Source organism: Carassius auratus, chromosome 13 (genome assembly GCF_003368295.1).
Source record: "Carassius auratus strain Wakin chromosome 13, ASM336829v1, whole genome shotgun sequence".
Lineage (NCBI taxonomy): Eukaryota > Metazoa > Chordata > Actinopteri > Cypriniformes > Cyprinidae > Carassius > Carassius auratus.
The window spans coordinates 21,584,652-21,602,664 of NC_039255.1; the positions used below are offsets into that span (position 1 = coordinate 21,584,652).

Consider the following 18,013-nt stretch of genomic DNA (forward strand, 5'->3'; position numbering starts at 1 on the left):
ATTGTTCAAAGCCAAAAAGTGTACAGTAATATAAAGCCTTGCATAGTCAGGGGCTGTACAGCGCATATTTCTCTAGCTAGAAAAAGAGATTGGCTTGTTTTTAAACATATTATTTTGGGCGGAGGAGATGTTGTTGATGTTTTACATGGAACCAAGTTTTGACAAATCTATTTCCTCTGAGTTTGGAGGAGGGGACGGTGGTCATAAAAGATCAGAGTGGTGGCCCTGATAATATCTGCACGCAAATGCATCTTTATCACAATAGACCTATTCAGATCAGACGCCTACAGCATGACCAAGCTAGCTTTATTGGCAGCATATGTCCTCATCTCTTTTGTTTTTAACCCTTTCCATGTTTCTTTATCACAGGAAAATGTGCATAAGCAACAATGACAGTATTGTCTGTTTAATTTCTAAATGTAAACAAAGTGTACACCAGTGTTCGAGGAGGTGACTTTGAAACTGGGGCTTACCAAGTAATGCTGACAAAAATAGTAAATGTTGATTATTCCCTTGAAATTGTAATTGCGATTATTAATTGCAATGATCACAACATTGAATGGTGTTTATACCTTTGTTTTAATCAACTACATGCCATACTTGATGAAAATAAACTATAATAAACTAAAAACACTTTAACTGTAATACTTGTATTGCTGTTCTATAGCATTAAGCCTCAAATGTACATTGGATTGGTTTCTTTAAATAAATAAATAAAAAATATAGATTTTTTAATAATGTTATACTAAAATTAAAACAATGGGAAAAACTCTAAAGATAACCTGTAGAAAACCCCCCCCCAAATTTTAAGCATGAAGAATAAAATAAGTGGACTTTTACAATTCATTGATGCTTCGAATGATTGTGTAATTGTGCCATCCATAATTGTAATAATGTTTAGAAGATTGATAACTTGTGCGTTCGACAGAATTTGCCCATTCAGAATTTTAAAACCTGAAAAAGCAGAGCTTTTTGGATACTGTTATCATTAAGTGGAGTCAATATTGTTGCTGGATGATCTGTCATCTGTGTGTGTGTACGAAAGAAAGAAATTGGCTCGTGTTACACACTGTTAGTCAGGTGTGTGTGATAGTTCCAACAGAACGAATAATGCAGGTTCAGATTTCTGCTTATCTTGTTCAGTAACTATGTGTGTGTGCGTCTGCCATGCATGAGAGGACGGCCGAGTCTTCAGCTGTGGAGTACATGCGACTAAGAGTCTAATGAATGGAAATAATCTGCCCTTTAATAGATCAGTTCTCTCATCCAAGTATTTGAGCTTTGGTGTGGATGGATATTTAATAAGTGCTAGTGAAGGAAGTCAGGGTGATTCTCTTCTGAGTCCTGGGAGCAGTGCATTCAGCTGCTGACAGATGTTTCCGTACCAGTCTCTAGACATGACTGTGTTCCTCGAACATCATCGTAATACATCATCTGACTCGTAGTTAAAGGAATTCTTAAAAAACTTTATATATTTTTATTATTATTTTTCAAATGTATGTCAGTTGAAATTATATTAAACATTCCTTTAAAACATTATATTCTTCTTCTTATCCAACTGAAAAAAGTTCAAGCAATTAATTCATCCAAACCTCTTGGCCTCAGTATCTCCTACCTGAAACTTTCATTTATAAACTATCTTTGTTTATATATATATATATATATATATATATATATATATATATATATATATATATATATATATATATACAGTGGGGATCGAAAGTTTGGGCACCCCTTGCAGAATCTGTGAAAATATGAGTAATTTTCAAAAAATAAGAGAGATCATACTAAATGCATGTTATTTTTTATTTAGTGCTGTCTTGAGTAAGATATTGTACATAAAATATTTTAACATTTATTCCACAAGACAAAGAAATTGCTGAAATTATTAAAATAACCCCACTCAAAAGTTTGGGAACCCTTGGTTCTTAATACTGTGTTCTGTTACCTGATGATCCTCGACTGTCTTTCTGTTTTGTGATGGTTGTGCATGAGTCCCATGTTTGTTCTGAACAGTTAAACTGAGCAGCGTTCTTCAGAAAAATCTTTAAGGTCCTACAGTTTCTTCTGTTTTCCAGCATCTTTGCAGATTTGAACCCTTTCCAGCAGTGACTGTATGATTTTGAGATACATCTTTTCAGACTAAGGACATTTGAGGGACTCAAACACAACTATTAAAAAAGATTCAAACATTCACTGATGCTCCAGAAGGAAACAAGATGCATTGAGAGCTGGGGGGTGAAAACTTTTGGAATTTGAAGATCAAGGTAAATTGCTGCTGGAAAGGGTTCAAATCTGCAAAGATGCTGGAAAACTGAAGAATCTGTAGGACCTTAAAGATTTTACTGAAGAACGCTGCTCAGTTTAACTGTTCAGAACAAACATGGGACTCATGCACAACCATCACAAAACAGAAAGACAGTCGAGGATCATCAGGTAACAGAACACAGTATTAAGAACCAAGGGTTCCCAAACTTTTGAGTGGGGTTATTTGAATAATTTCAGCAATTTCTTTGTCTTGTGGAATAAATGTTAAAATATTTTATGTACAATATCTTACTCTGGACAGTACTAAATAAAAAATAACATGCATTTAGTATGATCTCTCTTATTTTTTGAAAATTACTCATATTTTCACAGATTCTGCAAGGGGTGCCCAAACTTTCGATCCCCACTGTATATATATATATATATATATATATATATATATATATATATATATATATATATATATATATATATATATATATATATATATATATATATATATATACAGTACAGACCAAAAGTTTGGAAACATTACTATTTTTAATGTTTTTGAAAGAAGTTTCTTCTGCTCATCAAGCCTGCATTTATTTGATCAAAAATACAGAAAAAACAGTAATATTGTGAAATATTATTACAACTTAAAATTACAACTTCTATTTGAATATACTAAAAAAAAAAAAAAAAAAAAATGTATTCCTGTGATGCAAAGCTGAGTTTTCAGCATCATTACTCCAGCCTTCAGTGTCAAATGTAACATCCAGTCGATCACATGATCATTTAGAAATCATTTTAATATTCTGATTTATTATGAGTGTTGGAAACAGTTCTGCTGTGTAATATATTTGATGAATAAAAGGTTAAAAAGAACTGCATTCAAAATAAAACAAAATTTATAATAATATATTTTCTTTACTTTCACTTTTTATCAATTTAACACATCCTTTCTGAATAAAAGTATTGATTTTATTTTTAAAAATGAAAGAAAGAAAAATTACTGACCCCAAATTACTGACCAGTAGTGTATATTGTTATTACAAAATATTTATATTATAAAAACATAGCTTTCTTTCTTTTTTTTTTTTTTTACTTTTTATTCATCAAAGTATCCTAAAAAAGTATCACATGTTCTGAAAAAATATTAAGCAGCAGAACTGTTTCCAACTTTGATAATGAATCATCATATTAGAATGATTTCTAAAGGATCATGTGATAATGATCCTAAAATTCACCTTTGCATTACAGAAATAAATGATAATTTAAAGTATAATAAATTTAAAAACAATTATTTTAAATTGTAATAATATATCACAATATTAAAAAAAAATCTTTTTTTTTTTTTTTTTGTTAAAATAAATGCAGGCTTGATGAGCAGAAGAAACTTCTTTCAAAAACATTAAAAATAGTAATGTTTCCAAACTTTTGGTCTGTACTATATATGTATATATATATATATATATATATATATATATATATATATAGTATGACTTACATTTATGCAGTTTATTATTTAACTCTGAAACTTTCTTACACACACACACACACACACACACACATATATATATATATATATATATATATATATATATATATATATATATATATATATAAACTTCCTTAAGGACATGTTTTGTCCCGTTTCCTGCAGTTGTGTTCTACTGTATATCTAAGTATGTATCTGCATGCTTGAGTGGGTTTCCTTTTGTTATTTAATCCAATCTCAGTTTCAGATCTAAAGTCCCTGACTACTGGCTGGATATCTTTGGACTTAGTGTCAGCTAAATCAAACCTCTTGACATGACTGAAACACTTGTGTTTGTTTCATCTGTCAGTTCATCTGACTCGTCTGTGATTCATGCAGATTCACTGATTAGACTCCTGAGATGTTCTGAGAAGAACCGGCTCAAATATGTGCCCGAATGTCTCCCATGGCAACAGCGGAGCGACTCGGAGAGAGTTGTAGGCAGAGAATCAGGATGTCAGCCATGTTTCAGGCGGGAGTCATTGTTAGAAACGGGCCTTTAGAGATCTGTGACTCAGCAACAGGTGTGAAATAAAAAACTGTGTCTTCTTTTAGCCTCAATCACATGGCTCAAACGAAGCCTTACAGCTGTTGAACACACATGCTGTCTTAAAAACTAATGGCCATCTGTATATTCAATTGGTTGTTGGCTCGCAAAGCTTAAGTCTCAAGATAAGCAGAGGATTTGGTGGGTAGATGTTTGTCAATCTGAATAGTCCAGATTTGCTTGGACCAATGTCACAAACTAAGAAAATCCAAGTTACAACTGAATATTCATTGTCAAACAATAATAGCAGGAAAAAAATTACAGTTAAAGTGAATTGACCAAATTTAACCAGACATTTGGTTTAAATTAAATATTTATTTCAGAAGATTTCGCTTAGATACTTAAGTATAGATGATTTCATGTGATAACCCATGATCTCACATAATAATAATAATAATAAACTTATTTGAGTGAGGACTGGAATAATCCGTCTCTTTCCATTTTTCAAATGGGGGAGGGGTGGGGGGTCACATAGCTAAACAGTCCAAAAATAGAAAGATCTTATCACAAATAAAGTAGTTAATCATGCAACAAATGCCATAAACAGTCAGCCTGTACTCTTAAAAATGAAGGTTACAAAAGGGGTTTTCAGTGATTCAGTTAAAGACACGTTTGGGTTTCCCCAAGGAACCTTTCAGTGAACATGAAGAACAGTTATCGGTGATGATTTTTCAATCTCATGTGATTCTGATGAACTGATTGATATTGATTTATGAGTGTTTGAAAGGATTTAATATTAGTGATTTATTTCTATGTATTTCTGGATATTATTAAGTGGTATTAAAATCAAATGCAACACAATACTATACCATTTGTTGCCATTGAGTCCTTTTACAATATTTATTTGAAATGAAAAGGCAATATTACAGGCCACAGTTCAGGCGTATTTATTTAGTGCTTTTATCAATTGTGTTCATAAAAATAAAGGCAAACAACGGCAATAAACCCCTCCTTAAGGGTGAGGAAGAAACCGTGGGAGGAACCAAGGCTCAAAGGTGACCAATCCCACCTGACTGACCTTGGAGAATCACTCCTAAAAAAACAGTTCACAGAATAAAGTGAATTTGAAATATTTGAACACCAGCAAATGTTCAGTTAGCTTTCAATGATTTATGTAAAAATGTTAATGAAGGACATGATAGATGGCCATATGTTTAAAGCAGAAGTTGTATATGCAAACAATAGTGCAATCCCAAAGTAAAACCCTGACATCTGTCACTGTGCAATCTAATTAATGTCATTGAATCACATCAATAGTGCTTTAGATTGATCAGTGATCATTCGGGGTAGTAAGGGAGTTAAAGTGAATGTATGCATTATAAAGTCATTTCTGTTATAGACGTGCACTCAATCATCTGTTGAACTCTGGAACGTGTAGTAACAGTTTACAGGGTGTGACTTACCGTGCAACCTTTGAACAGACAAAAACACACATCTTTGAAAGCCTTAATTTTGTTTGGCGGCTTAGAGATGTTTTTGAGTTCAGAAACAAATAGCCCTACACGATATGCATATGCCAGTAGATTGAATTTCAGAGTGTATTGTGTTATTGCTTTAAGTAGATTAGGTGTCTTGACAGAGTATATTAAATGCGGTCTGGCAATTTCTTGTCCTATAAATTGTATATTTTCTTGTCCTATAAATATAAATTGTCCTACAAAGATTTGTTTGAAGGACAGACTAGTAATAGAGACATAATTAAATAATGCACAGGGATGGATCAGTTGCCATGAAGCAAGAATGAATGCCACGGTGTCACAGTGGTACAGTATAAACGTCAGGTAGCCAAGGAGATGGTTCAAGACATGTCTTTTTATTGAATTTTTATTGAGTTTAGCAGTGAAATAACTTTTTAACCAAAACAGCCTGGAAAGAGTAGGCACAGGCTGTTACATTAATATTTTTCTAACTGATCTAAACTTTAAAATGTATTTAATTGGAGCAATCCAACAGTCTGGTTATTGCGGCCATAAAAATAATATGTAAATAAGTTCATTGGAATTGTGTGTACAGGTGCAGTGTATAAGTCAATTCACAAAACCCATGAACATCAACCACTATTCAGAATATGGAAAGGGCGTTTATGCCAACTTTAATATGGCTGACGAGGTGGTGGTGATGCACCACCAAGTAATTCTGGCATATCTGCCACTATCTTTGCAGTGAAGAGATGTGTAACTCTGTCAAAAACAAAATATTTGACAAGTAAACGTTAACGGCTTTGTTTCCTGAATTAATAATTCAAGCATAAAAAGTTAAATATGTTATAGGTAATTATTTTCTTCATAGAGAACGTTGGAGCGCGAACGTCCCGCGCTTTCTGATTGGTCTAGCTGACGTTCTCTTCAAGTTGTCAAAACTACAGAGCTGCGCGTCTTCTCATTGGACGAAAAGAGTTCCAAGCGGTGCCAGCAGGTAACCACTCGGCCAATCAAAACGCTCCTTTTATGTTGTCCTAGAGTCCGTGGTATTTCAGTCTACGAGCGACTTCCTTATGCAGAGTCAGAGTGTGTTATGAGCCATAACCGTAAAACATTGTGTCAGAGTTTCACCCGTTAGAAATACATGAGCTTTCGCTTCGAACGCGGAAGTACAGCAACCTTCTTTTGAAACATTTATGTAGGCTATACATTACGTGTCTGTGTGTAGTGTTGCGTGTGTGTGTATGAAATATTAGCCCGCCCAGCCCAGCAGCCCTTCCTATCTCCCCTCCCTTTCCTCCAACAGTCTCAGTCGGTTCGCCCGCCCGCAGCACTTGCGTTCTCTCGGCCGGGTTTCACTCCAGACATGGCTGCGAAAGTGTGTAGATCGGTCCTCCTCCTGTCCCGGAGCAGCGGAGCCGTAGCCTCTTCTGCTTTTCCCGCATTCGGTATCTCCTCACAGCGACATCATCAGAGCACGAGAACGGTGAGTCCCCGGAACGGAAAGCAACCGAGCACGGGTGCCGCTACCGCTGCTGCTGGACTAGGGGAGGGTTGTGAAGAGAGAGATGAGTGGGCTGGGTTCTTCTCTCTGGTGCGGGTTAGAGAAAACAACCCGGCAAGGAAGTGTTTCGGGACGTTTCTGTCCGCATTGAGTGTTCCGTGCATTGCACAGTGATCAGCAGTGCTGCATCATTAACCAGTGCACTTTCAGTCTAGCTATACAAGACGTCCGGTTAACCGAAGGCGTTTACTCATGTACAGCCAGTGTCACGGCTTGACTCATGTATGCACACTACATGTGCATTTTTCATGCATGCCACAGAATCACACCCGAGCGATCGGATGCGCTCGTCTGGCACGGGCTCCGTGCGTTCCGTTCCAGGATAACCTTGAAAGCAACAGTGGTCTCAACTTTAACGCTGACTGCCCTCGCAACTCCGAGACACATCATGCGCTCTCCGTGATTTATGACGTGGCATTGGACCGCTTCAGTGATTTCAAGCATGCAAAGTGTGTTCTTTCAAGCTTTGCTGGACTGGACGGACCGTGTGAGTGTGTTTGGTCCACTGCAGTGTCCGGTAGTGTGTTTGTACTGGCCATCGAGATATAGTGTCAGTGCGGTAGGACTCCTGCGTTTACACCGGACGTTGCGTTCTCAAGACAAATTATTAAAAGTTAAACTGTTCTTAACTTGACGCGCCGTCTTAAAAGCGCAACGCAATGTCCGACGCATGCGTACTCAGAACAACAAATAAAAAACAGCGCTGACGGAACGCAAGAATGCGTACAGTCCTGCTAGTATTAAGTACAGTCATTGCTGGGTAAAAATGAGTAGATGCTCCCTCTCATGCATGCTCGTTAAATTATGTCACTCCTCCTCTTTACTCACGCACACCCCTCCCTTCCTTTCTGCGGGTGTTTCCCGTTTCCAGCGGCAAGCCTGTGGGTTTTCCTTTGAGCAAACTCCAGTGCGCATTGCTCAATGGTGCTCCAGCATGTTTTGGATGCTCGTCAGCTGGAGAGAAATCATAAGGGCAGTCCTTGAGACACCATCATAGACTTTGATTTTTCTGTCTTCATGACTTTAAAGTCAAAGTGAGAAGAAAGAGAGGAGGAAGATGAGCAGTTCCCTGTCAACAAAGTACTGTGGCATTGGCATAAAAATATAGCCTTTTTTTAATACGTTAGCATAATGGTTATGCAGTTATATTCCTTGGACAGTACCATAATAAATAAGCCTCTATGAACAGTGATATTAGTATTATCTATCTATCGATCTAGCTATCTATCTATGTGTGCACATTCTTTACACACTTTGTATTTCTTAATATGTTTTTGGACAAAAAAGAAAAAGATTTTTCAACTCTGGCTCATTGGAAAAAAGGCCCTTGTGGCAACATTTCTGCTGAAATATTACGTTGTTTCTTGTACTTTTTGCGACACTTAATAGGGCCTTTCGCACCGCATGAACCTTTTCATAGTACCAGAACTAATTGTGGAACTTACCACTTTTGGGCGTTTGGGACTGTCTTTTTCAAGAACTAGCTCATACTCCAGAGCAGGGTCTAACCAGCACAAATGGTACCAACTGTGACGCAAGTAGACACTGATTGGCCAGAAGAGTTCGAACACGCCCTCGTCCGCCATGATTTAAAATGCCATGTGTAACATACTGTTAACATTGTGTCAACGTATTTTGCAAGTATGATGAACAGCCATAAATATATTCCATGTCCATATATTATGTCCATGTCCAGTGAGTGATGCTAGAATGTTAAAGTGCCCCTATTATGGGTTATGAAAGGTAAAAAAATTGGTTTTGGGAGTACCCCTACTCCACTGTCATGCATGCAAGGTCAAAAACACTTTCATTGTCTAATAATATACATTTATTTGTTTATTTTTTTACCTTATTTGCGCAAGGACTCTCAAATTATTTGCTCAACGATTCATTTTTCCAAACCCTCCTTTGCGTGATGCTAATCTTTGGTGATTGGTTTGTTTGGTCTCAGTTTTATTTCATCATGAGCTTGTAATGCCTGATAAAGCATTGTTTGTGAGCGCAGTGCTGCTTTGAGTACAGCATTAACGGGAAACCGCTGTTTTTACCGCTCCAAAAGTGGCACCTCGTTGCAAAGAATGAATTAGCATTTTCATTCAGACCAACGCAAATAGACTAACAAGTGAGCGTCATGGTGACATCAATTTCAATGATTCAGAGTCGCCTTTCTCTTTTGATAGACAATAACTTAATACACGATGCACTTTCAGATTTAAAACTTTGCAGGATGTTTTAATTCACTTCTTAGAGCTTTGTTACCTGCTGCATGAAAGGTCCAATGGTTTTTAAAAATCCATAATGGGGCACTTTAATGCTTTATAGGTCTTAACATACAACGTGCATTAAAACCCTACCCTAAGCCAAACCGATAGCATTAACAGAAAATAAACAAACATGATATAGTACACATTTGCTACAAGCTGTTGATCATGACTCGTGTTTCAGAGTGCTCTGCATGAAGTGCAGTGCTGTACCATTTCAGCTACCAAGCAAAAATAAATATGTAACTGATTATGTGATTCAAACATTGAAATGTATTAGTTTGCAAATCATTCATTGAGGTAAAAGTGTTTTAGGAGTATTAGTAGTTAATGTTTTACTGTCACTAGTGTTCATTTCATATGGAAACCTTTAATATCGTGATATTTTAATTTGGTAATCGAATAGTACCTTGACAAATACTGGAATACTATCTGATTCTAGCACTGATAGGGTCTCCTCAGAAAATTTCATTTTTTGTGTTTTCTTGCTAAAGTTATAAGTGACTTAAAATGTAATGTCTGGTTTTAAAGTAGTATTGGCTCTTGATGAGATTGCAGCATACAAATAAATCTATAAGTTGTTTACACCATCATACCTCTTAGATTGGCAGAAAATCCCACCAGCAGACTCCCACATCCTTCAATGGATTGAGCAGTCCCTGTTTGATCATGAATCTTGTGTGTCTTCTATTCATTTCTCTCTGGGGAGTAATGTTTGTGGGTCTGTTTGCATTTATAGTGTTCCCCGTACCAAGCAAGCGTGGCCTCTTACGGTGCTTGGCACAAACCTGTCAGGCTGAGACACCACTGTGACAGGTCTCTGACAGCTAGGCCATGCTGCCTTCATCTGTTCATCACATGCTAGTTGAACACCAAGTCTCAAAGCACCGTTTCATCATAAACATCCAAAGCCCTGCTGTGAGGTGTTTAACGAATTGCTTCAGCATAAATGTTTTCCCTAAAGACTATGCACTTCAGTGGAAATAAGACTTTGAGTGTCGATAAACACTTTGAACCTTAGCTAGACACAAGCAGTGGAGAGTGCCATGGCAAATCAGCATCCTTTTGGATCGGTAGCTGAAATGCCAATCGCAGTCTCACATATTTAGACTGACTCTGAACCAGACCCCTGAGATATCCACTTAACTCTAAATGGCTTGCTATTGAATCTGTTCAATAACAGTCTCCTTTCTGAATGTGGACAAATAGAGACTGCTGAGGAACAAAGTATATTTATAATATTTCTAGAAGTAGATAACTCTGTGGTCCACTCCAGTGGCTTTCTGTCATATATTCTTTAGGGTCATCAATCCGGGCAGTGAATTGTTGAGTTTACTCTTTTAGTCTCAAGCATGCAGAGAAAGTGAACCAGCTGCAGAGTTATCTCATTAAGTATGAGTGGTGTGTCCCTTTGCATACCTTAGAGATTTTATAAGAAACATGCAGCATTATTTTCCAGCCATCTGGAGTCATACTACCCAGGCTTCTCTTGTAATAGTAGCCAGTGTTCATGCTCCTTTTAAAACACAGATTGATTACTTGTGAGGTCTGTTAGTGGTGTTTACACAGACGATCACATACCAGTGATCACGACATATTGATAAGTAAGCGACTCCAGCAAGTCTATAAGCATAGATTTGTTTTTCCATTGACATAGCAGCAAACATAAAACAATAAAATAACTTATTATTATTAATCTTAATGGTGTGTTGAGTTGAACCTGCCAACTTTCACACTTATGACAATCAAAAACCTTGGTATATATATATATATATATATATATATATATATATATATATATGCATGTTTTAAGATTGCTTTTGAAACACAACACTCCTTTGTTGATAAAGGAAAGCACTGCTGTGACAAGAATAAAAGTTAAATGACAAGTTAAATGGTATTTAGTTGCATGATCATATTAACAATTAGATTTTTACATTTTCATCCCCTCTGAAGCAATCTCACCAAAGCCAGACAAAATAAATGGGACGACATTTAAAAATTTTGTGAATGGACAAACCAGCCTAACCGTGCTGGGATAATTTGCCCAAAAAGATGGTTCTGTGATATTTTACTCCGGGTCATGTTACTCTGGTCTTGTATAGTTTCAGTCTCAGACGTCACATTCATGGACTGTTGGCTAAACCTCTGATGCATTTTGTGCATTCCACAAAAGTGGAAACACTTCAGGAGTGTCAAAATCGTCATCGGATCGGTTGAATCTACAGGATTTCTGCGAGACGTGTGTGTCGCTTTCTTTAACGTTCCACCTGGAAACAAAGATATCGTGGCACCAAACCCCCTCATGAAAGAAGACAGACATCGTGTTTAGAAGTGTGATGATGAGTATTATCAGGATCAACTAAATGCTAGATTTTCAAAAGTATGTGAAATATTTAAAGTGCGTGGCATAGAATCTCTAAAATACGTCTGATAGTTTTACACACCGGTCTGTTATTGTGGGGACATTTCCAATGCCTCAAAAATTGTGACTATAAATGAAGCAAACTGTGATTTGGTTGTTTGACATGTCGATCAGATGGCCTCATAGCTGGGCCTTGGCCATTGAAAGCTGCTGTGAATTCTAGTCATTCAGTCTGAAGGTCTGGCTACGCGAGACTAGGTCTTGAATGTGGAACACAAAAGAAGATATTTTAAAAGACGTTGAGTTTTCTGTTCTGTACCCTAAAAGTTAATAAGGTCTGAGGGTTTTGTACCCCATGCTATGAATGAACATTCTTCAGAATATCTACTTTCGTGTGGGTTTTTTGCACTTCTTTAACATTTATGGTAGCATGAATAGTCATATGAATGCTTGCCTTAGCAAACAACGCTTCATAATCAATGTATGGATCCTGATTAGACCGATTAGGATTTTAAGATGGATAATGAATAGTCTTTTAAATGGAGGTCTCTGTGTTTTAACAACAGAGCGTGTCATTTATTCAGCACTGGGGAATGTCAGGAAGGGCAAACTCTGGGCTGGATAATAAGCTCAAAATTATGCAATGCTGTTCCTTTATGTCTAATACAAAGATGATCCATTGGTTCAGTGTTGATTGTTATGCACTTACAGTAATTATGACATGGTACGATTGTGAAGCTAAATCCTTAAATTCAGTTTTGTAATAGACTTACTATTGCATACATTTGGGTAGGTGTAAACTCTTTGTAAGCCCTTTATTGTGTTCCTGTGGATCTTTCCATAAACAGATGCATCAGCTGCATCTCATTCAGTGCATCCAAATATGCCTATTTACTAGGGAAAAAGCAGTAAATGGAGTGAGAAAAATTTCCACATCTATACGATTCATCATGAAACCGTAGATTAAAAGTACTGTAAAAGATTTTGAAGTGTGTGTCCAGTGGACACTTCACTGTCCCACGAGGACATGAAAGAGGAGTTTGCATTAATGAATTGTGGTGAATTGACAAACCTGATGCTGTAGGTCACATGACACTGTCATTATGGCTGATAGTACAGGTGCTGGTCATATAATTAGAATATCGTCAAAAAGTTCATTTTTTTAAAATAATTCCATTCAGAAAGTGAAACTTCCATATTGTATTTATTCATTACACAGACTGATATATTTCAAATGTTTATTTCTTTTAATTTTGATGATTATAACTGACAACTAAGGAAAATCCCAAATTCAGTATCTCAGAAAATTTGAATATTGTGAAAAGGTTCAATATTGAAGACATCTGGCTCCACACTCTTAATAGTTAATTAACTTAAAACACCTGCAAATAGGGTTGGGTATCGATTGGGTTTTATACGATACCGGTGCCATTATGATACTTTTAAAACGGTACTTGTGCCTAAACGGTGCCTGAACCGATACTTCTATAAAAATAAATAAATAAAAGCCTAAAAAGGATAACATTAAAGAACATTAAAAAAATTTAAAATAAATCCATAGCATTCACGCGCTCCTTGGATGCTCTCATTTGCCAAGCTTCCCTTACTCTAAGGCTGATGCTGTTTTCATATGAAATCTAAGTGGACTGTCTCTGAGGCGATCGTGAATTTATGTACTACAGTTTATGGGTCTAAATGCTATAGCACCACTAAAAAAAAAAACTAGCGACGCCCATACTTCTTGTGTACATTTCTGAGAACCAGGAAAAATATTTAAATGGATTTCTCAGGCATTTAAGAGGCAATGAAATGAAGCACAGATATCTGCGTTCCTATTCGGTTCAGTGCATACCGGTTCAATAGGTACCGGCTTTAGGTACCCAACCCTACCTGCAAAGGCCTTTAAATGGTCTCTCAGTCTAGTTCTGTAGGCTACACAATCATGGGGAAGACTGCTGACTTGACAGTAGTCCAAAAGACGACCATTGAAACCTTGCACAAGGAGGGCAAGACACACAAGGTCATTGCAAAAGAGGCTAGCTGTTCACAGAGCTCTGTGTCCAAGCACATTAATAGAGAGGTGAAGGGAAGGAAAAGATGTGCTGGAAAAAGTGTACAAGCAATAGGGATAACCGCACCCTGGAGAGGATTGTGAAACAAAACCAATTCAAAAATGTGGGGGAGATTCACAAAGAGTGGACTGCAGCTGGAGTCAGTGCTTCAAGAACCACTACACACAGACATATGCAAGACATGGGTTTCAGCTGTCGCATTCCTTTTGTCAAGCCAACAGACCACGTCAGAAGCGTCTCGCCTTGGCTAAAGCCAAAAAGGACTGGACTGCTGCTGAGTGTTCCAAAGTTATGTTCTCTGATGAAAGTAAATTTAGCATTTCCTTTCTGCAATCAGGGTCCAAGAGTCTGGAGGAAGAGAGGAGAGGCACACAATCCACGTTGCTTGAGGTCCAGTGTAAAGTTTCCACAGTCAGTGATGGTTTGTGGTGTCATGTCATCTGCTGGTGTTTGGTCCACTGTGTTTTCTGAGGTCAAAGGTCAACGCAGCCGTTGATACCAGGAAATTTTAGAGCACTTCATGCTTCCTGCTGCTGACCAACTTTATGGAGATGCAGATTTCATTTTCCAACAGGACTTGGCACCTGCACACAGTGCCAAAGCTACCAGTACCTGGTTTAAGGACCATGGTATCCCTGCTCTTAATTGGCCAGCAAACTCGCCTGACCTTAACCCCATAGAAAATCTATGGGGTATTGTGAAGAGGAAAATGTGATATGCCAGACTCAAGACTGCAGAAGAGCATTGAAGGCCACTATCAGAGCAACCTGGGCTCTCATAACACCTGAGCAGTGCCAAAGACTGATCGACTCCATGCCATGCCGCATTGCTGCAGTAATCCAAGCAAAATGAGCCCCAACTAAGTATTGAGTGCTGTACATGCTCATACTTTTCATGTTCATACTTTTCAGTTGACCAAGATTTCTAAAAATCCTTCCTTTCTATTGGTCTTAAGTAATATTCAAATTTTCTGAGATACTGAATTTGGGATTTTCCTTAGTTGTCAATTATAATCATCAAAATTAAAAGAAATAAACATTTGAAATATATCAGTCTATGTGTAATGAATGAATATAAGTTTCACTTTTTGAATGGAATTAGCGAAATAAATCAACTTTTTAATGATATTCTAATTATTTGACCAGCACCTGTACATCCGGATTTCATTCATTCCACACACATTCATCCTACATAGAAAATACTTTTTAACGGTTGCTACATTTTTTCCTCAAATGTAGTACTTAATAGACAGTATGTGATTTAGGAAGCGGCTATAGACAAGGTTTTAGGTTGATTTCAGTGACTGTGTCAAATGTCAAATGTGAGCCATTTCCTTAAATAGACAGCAACAGTGTTCATCTTACCAATTCCATTCTTTGGACTTCTGATATCAGTACAATTTTCCATTTACATGTTGCTAAGCTAACAGCACAGTGCTTTAATACACATGACATTTAGCCAGAAGAAGTTAGTTGTAATTAGATTATGAATATTCTTTGGCATTGAATTAATAAAAGTATTATGAGATTGTTATTTTTTTCTTTTCAAACAGTGAATTTTTAGATTTAAAAAATGTTGTCTTAGAATTTGGCTAAAATTTGATGAAGACTTTGAATCCCCATTGTGCCTAAAATGCTTTGTAGGCAGTTTACTAGGTTTTGAAATGGAGCCATTGATTCCTTTTAAATTTGTGGCAAATATAAATCCAGTTTGCATTTAAAAGAAAGACCTTTTCACTTACCCCCATATGCAACATTGTGTCTTACAGCCATCTTCAGTTCCTTTTGTACTTAATCAGTTTAAGTACGTTAAAATTAGCCGATGCTTAAGTGTGGAGAGGACAGGTAGTATTTAATTATTGGTGACAATATTGAAGGTTATTAGAGCAGCTTTTAGTAAAAGTGCCCTCACATGAAAGCTCGACCTATTCATTTCTATTGGGCAGCTTGCTGTGCTTTCCTATTGCTCATAGGTGAAAGTCATCCTTAATGCAGAAAGTAATGGAGGCTGGTGAGAATAATATGATGATGGATGAGGAAGCGGTTGGTTACCCCTCTGCTCTGATGTTTCCCCTAGATTTTGACACTGTTACAAAGCCTGATCATATGATTGGTCAATGAATATTGGATGTACCACAATGTCATTACTTTTGGCAGGAAAACAAATCTCTCTGTCTATTGAGGATCTGCATCAGCTTGGTACATTAGGCTTTTAGACGAAGGTCACCCGAGCTAAGATTCCAGTCGGATGGATGTTAATGGAATATTAATTATATTAATTTAAGCGTGAAACTGGTAATGAAGATGTTTGAGTGTTGACATGTTGATGACATTGTAAAAATCTAATATGCATTCTTAAATTTTAAAAATAAAATATTAATGGGAACATTACATAGCATACAGCCTTTGATTATGTCACTTTCAAGTAAAACATCAGTGGTAAAATGAAAAACAAAGCAACAAATTATAGAACGATAGAGCACATACTGTACCAACTGTAGAACAAAGATAACTGTTAAGTGTTGCAGATATCTAACAGCATTATCAGTTTATCAAAGTATTGAAGTAAACCTAAAGCAATAGAAGCCTTACATACATATGACAGTTTGACTCAAATAGTTTTTTTCCCACTTGTTTAAATTCACTGAAGACGTACTTTGCATTAATACTTTGTCAGGGAATTTGACGCATGCAGCCACATTATGCATGGGATTGATAAACACTCTTTTATTGTAACCAGTGGACCAGTAATTGACTGTTTGCAAAGAGCTTGATTGACAGGTGATTTGACCAATCATAACGTGCTATCTGTCATTTTGTCCGACAAACAAATTACATAGGAGGGTGGATTAAGTTTGGTGGACTTAAACTTGAAAAGTTGTGTGCATTGAAGTCTTACCACGATTGAAATAAAATACTTTCTGATGTTCATTCGTGTTTATGTTTTGCTTTAAGTAAATGTGAAAAGACGAGCGGTTCACTTGCCACTTTTACTGAGGCAATACACCAATCTGTCACAACACATCAAAGAGCCACAAAACATTATTTCTTGTTTGAATTTCTTAAAAATATGAAAAAAATGTGAAAGCTGAGACTTTGTTTCATACCAGAAGTAACCTGGTCTGTCTTGTCTGTCAGTGTGTTGTCAGTTTTCTCATTGCTTAACAATGTATATTTTTCTGTTTGAGAATATTGACATTTGCAGGCTTATGTTTATGTTATGTTTTGTAGATAAAATTTAAGGGGGACATACAGTATACAGCATTCTGCACAAAAGACCACTTTGTGGAGGACTGTCAATGAGACCCAGACTGCTTCGGTCAGAGAGGCTGGACCTGGAATTTAAAAAAGTAAAAATCTAAAGTGAAACTATCAGAGGCCATTGAGGGGAAATTATTGGAGAAGTGACAAGCATTGACCTTGCTAGATGGTTTTGTGGTGGATCTGTTGCAATGTCAACAGTTCACGTTGCGTGAAATACTTCTGCCTTGTATTTTAATCTATTAGGCCTGATGTACATCATCTTCAATAAATGTAACGCACACAAAGGGCAGACAGAAGGAAACAGAATAGCATTCAAAATATTACATCACATAGAAATCTTAAAGAAAATTCATCCAGTCTTCATTGACTCACCCTTATGTCAGTCCAGAACTGTGGAGACGATGATACACGGGGCAGATTTTTATGAGCAATGTTGCCGAGCAACTTTGGGCAATGTTGTCGTCAACAGGCAACCAGATGAGGAACAGGGCCCAGGACGATCTAAAGTATCCAGATAGAAATCTGCTGAACATTCTCAATGGGAAAGTGCCCAAGAAACATTGCTTTGGAAAATTGGACAAGAGTAGCTGGTACATTCTTCAACATTTGTCCTTTTGTGATTCTGAAAGAAGAAAGGAAGTACTACAGTAGAATGACAATGAGAAGTTTTCTTCTAGTTGAAAGTTTTGCTCTTCAGTGTAGCATGCAAACGGCTTTAAATACTTAAGTG

The 18,013-nt window shown here is 36.9% G+C and overlaps 1 protein-coding gene across 1 annotated transcript in view; it reads left to right on the top strand.

Annotated features, from left to right (window-relative positions):
• The first annotated feature begins 7,124 nt into the window (after positions 1 to 7,124).
• The window catches only part of LOC113113021 (calcium uniporter protein, mitochondrial-like), a 61,763-nt gene continuing 50,874 nt past the window's right edge, over positions 7,125 to 18,013 (top strand). Inside the window, exon 1 of the mRNA XM_026279123.1 lies at positions 7,125 to 7,244. Coding sequence (XP_026134908.1) covers positions 7,125 to 7,244 — 120 coding nt within the window. The remainder of the gene's footprint in view (positions 7,245 to 18,013) is intronic.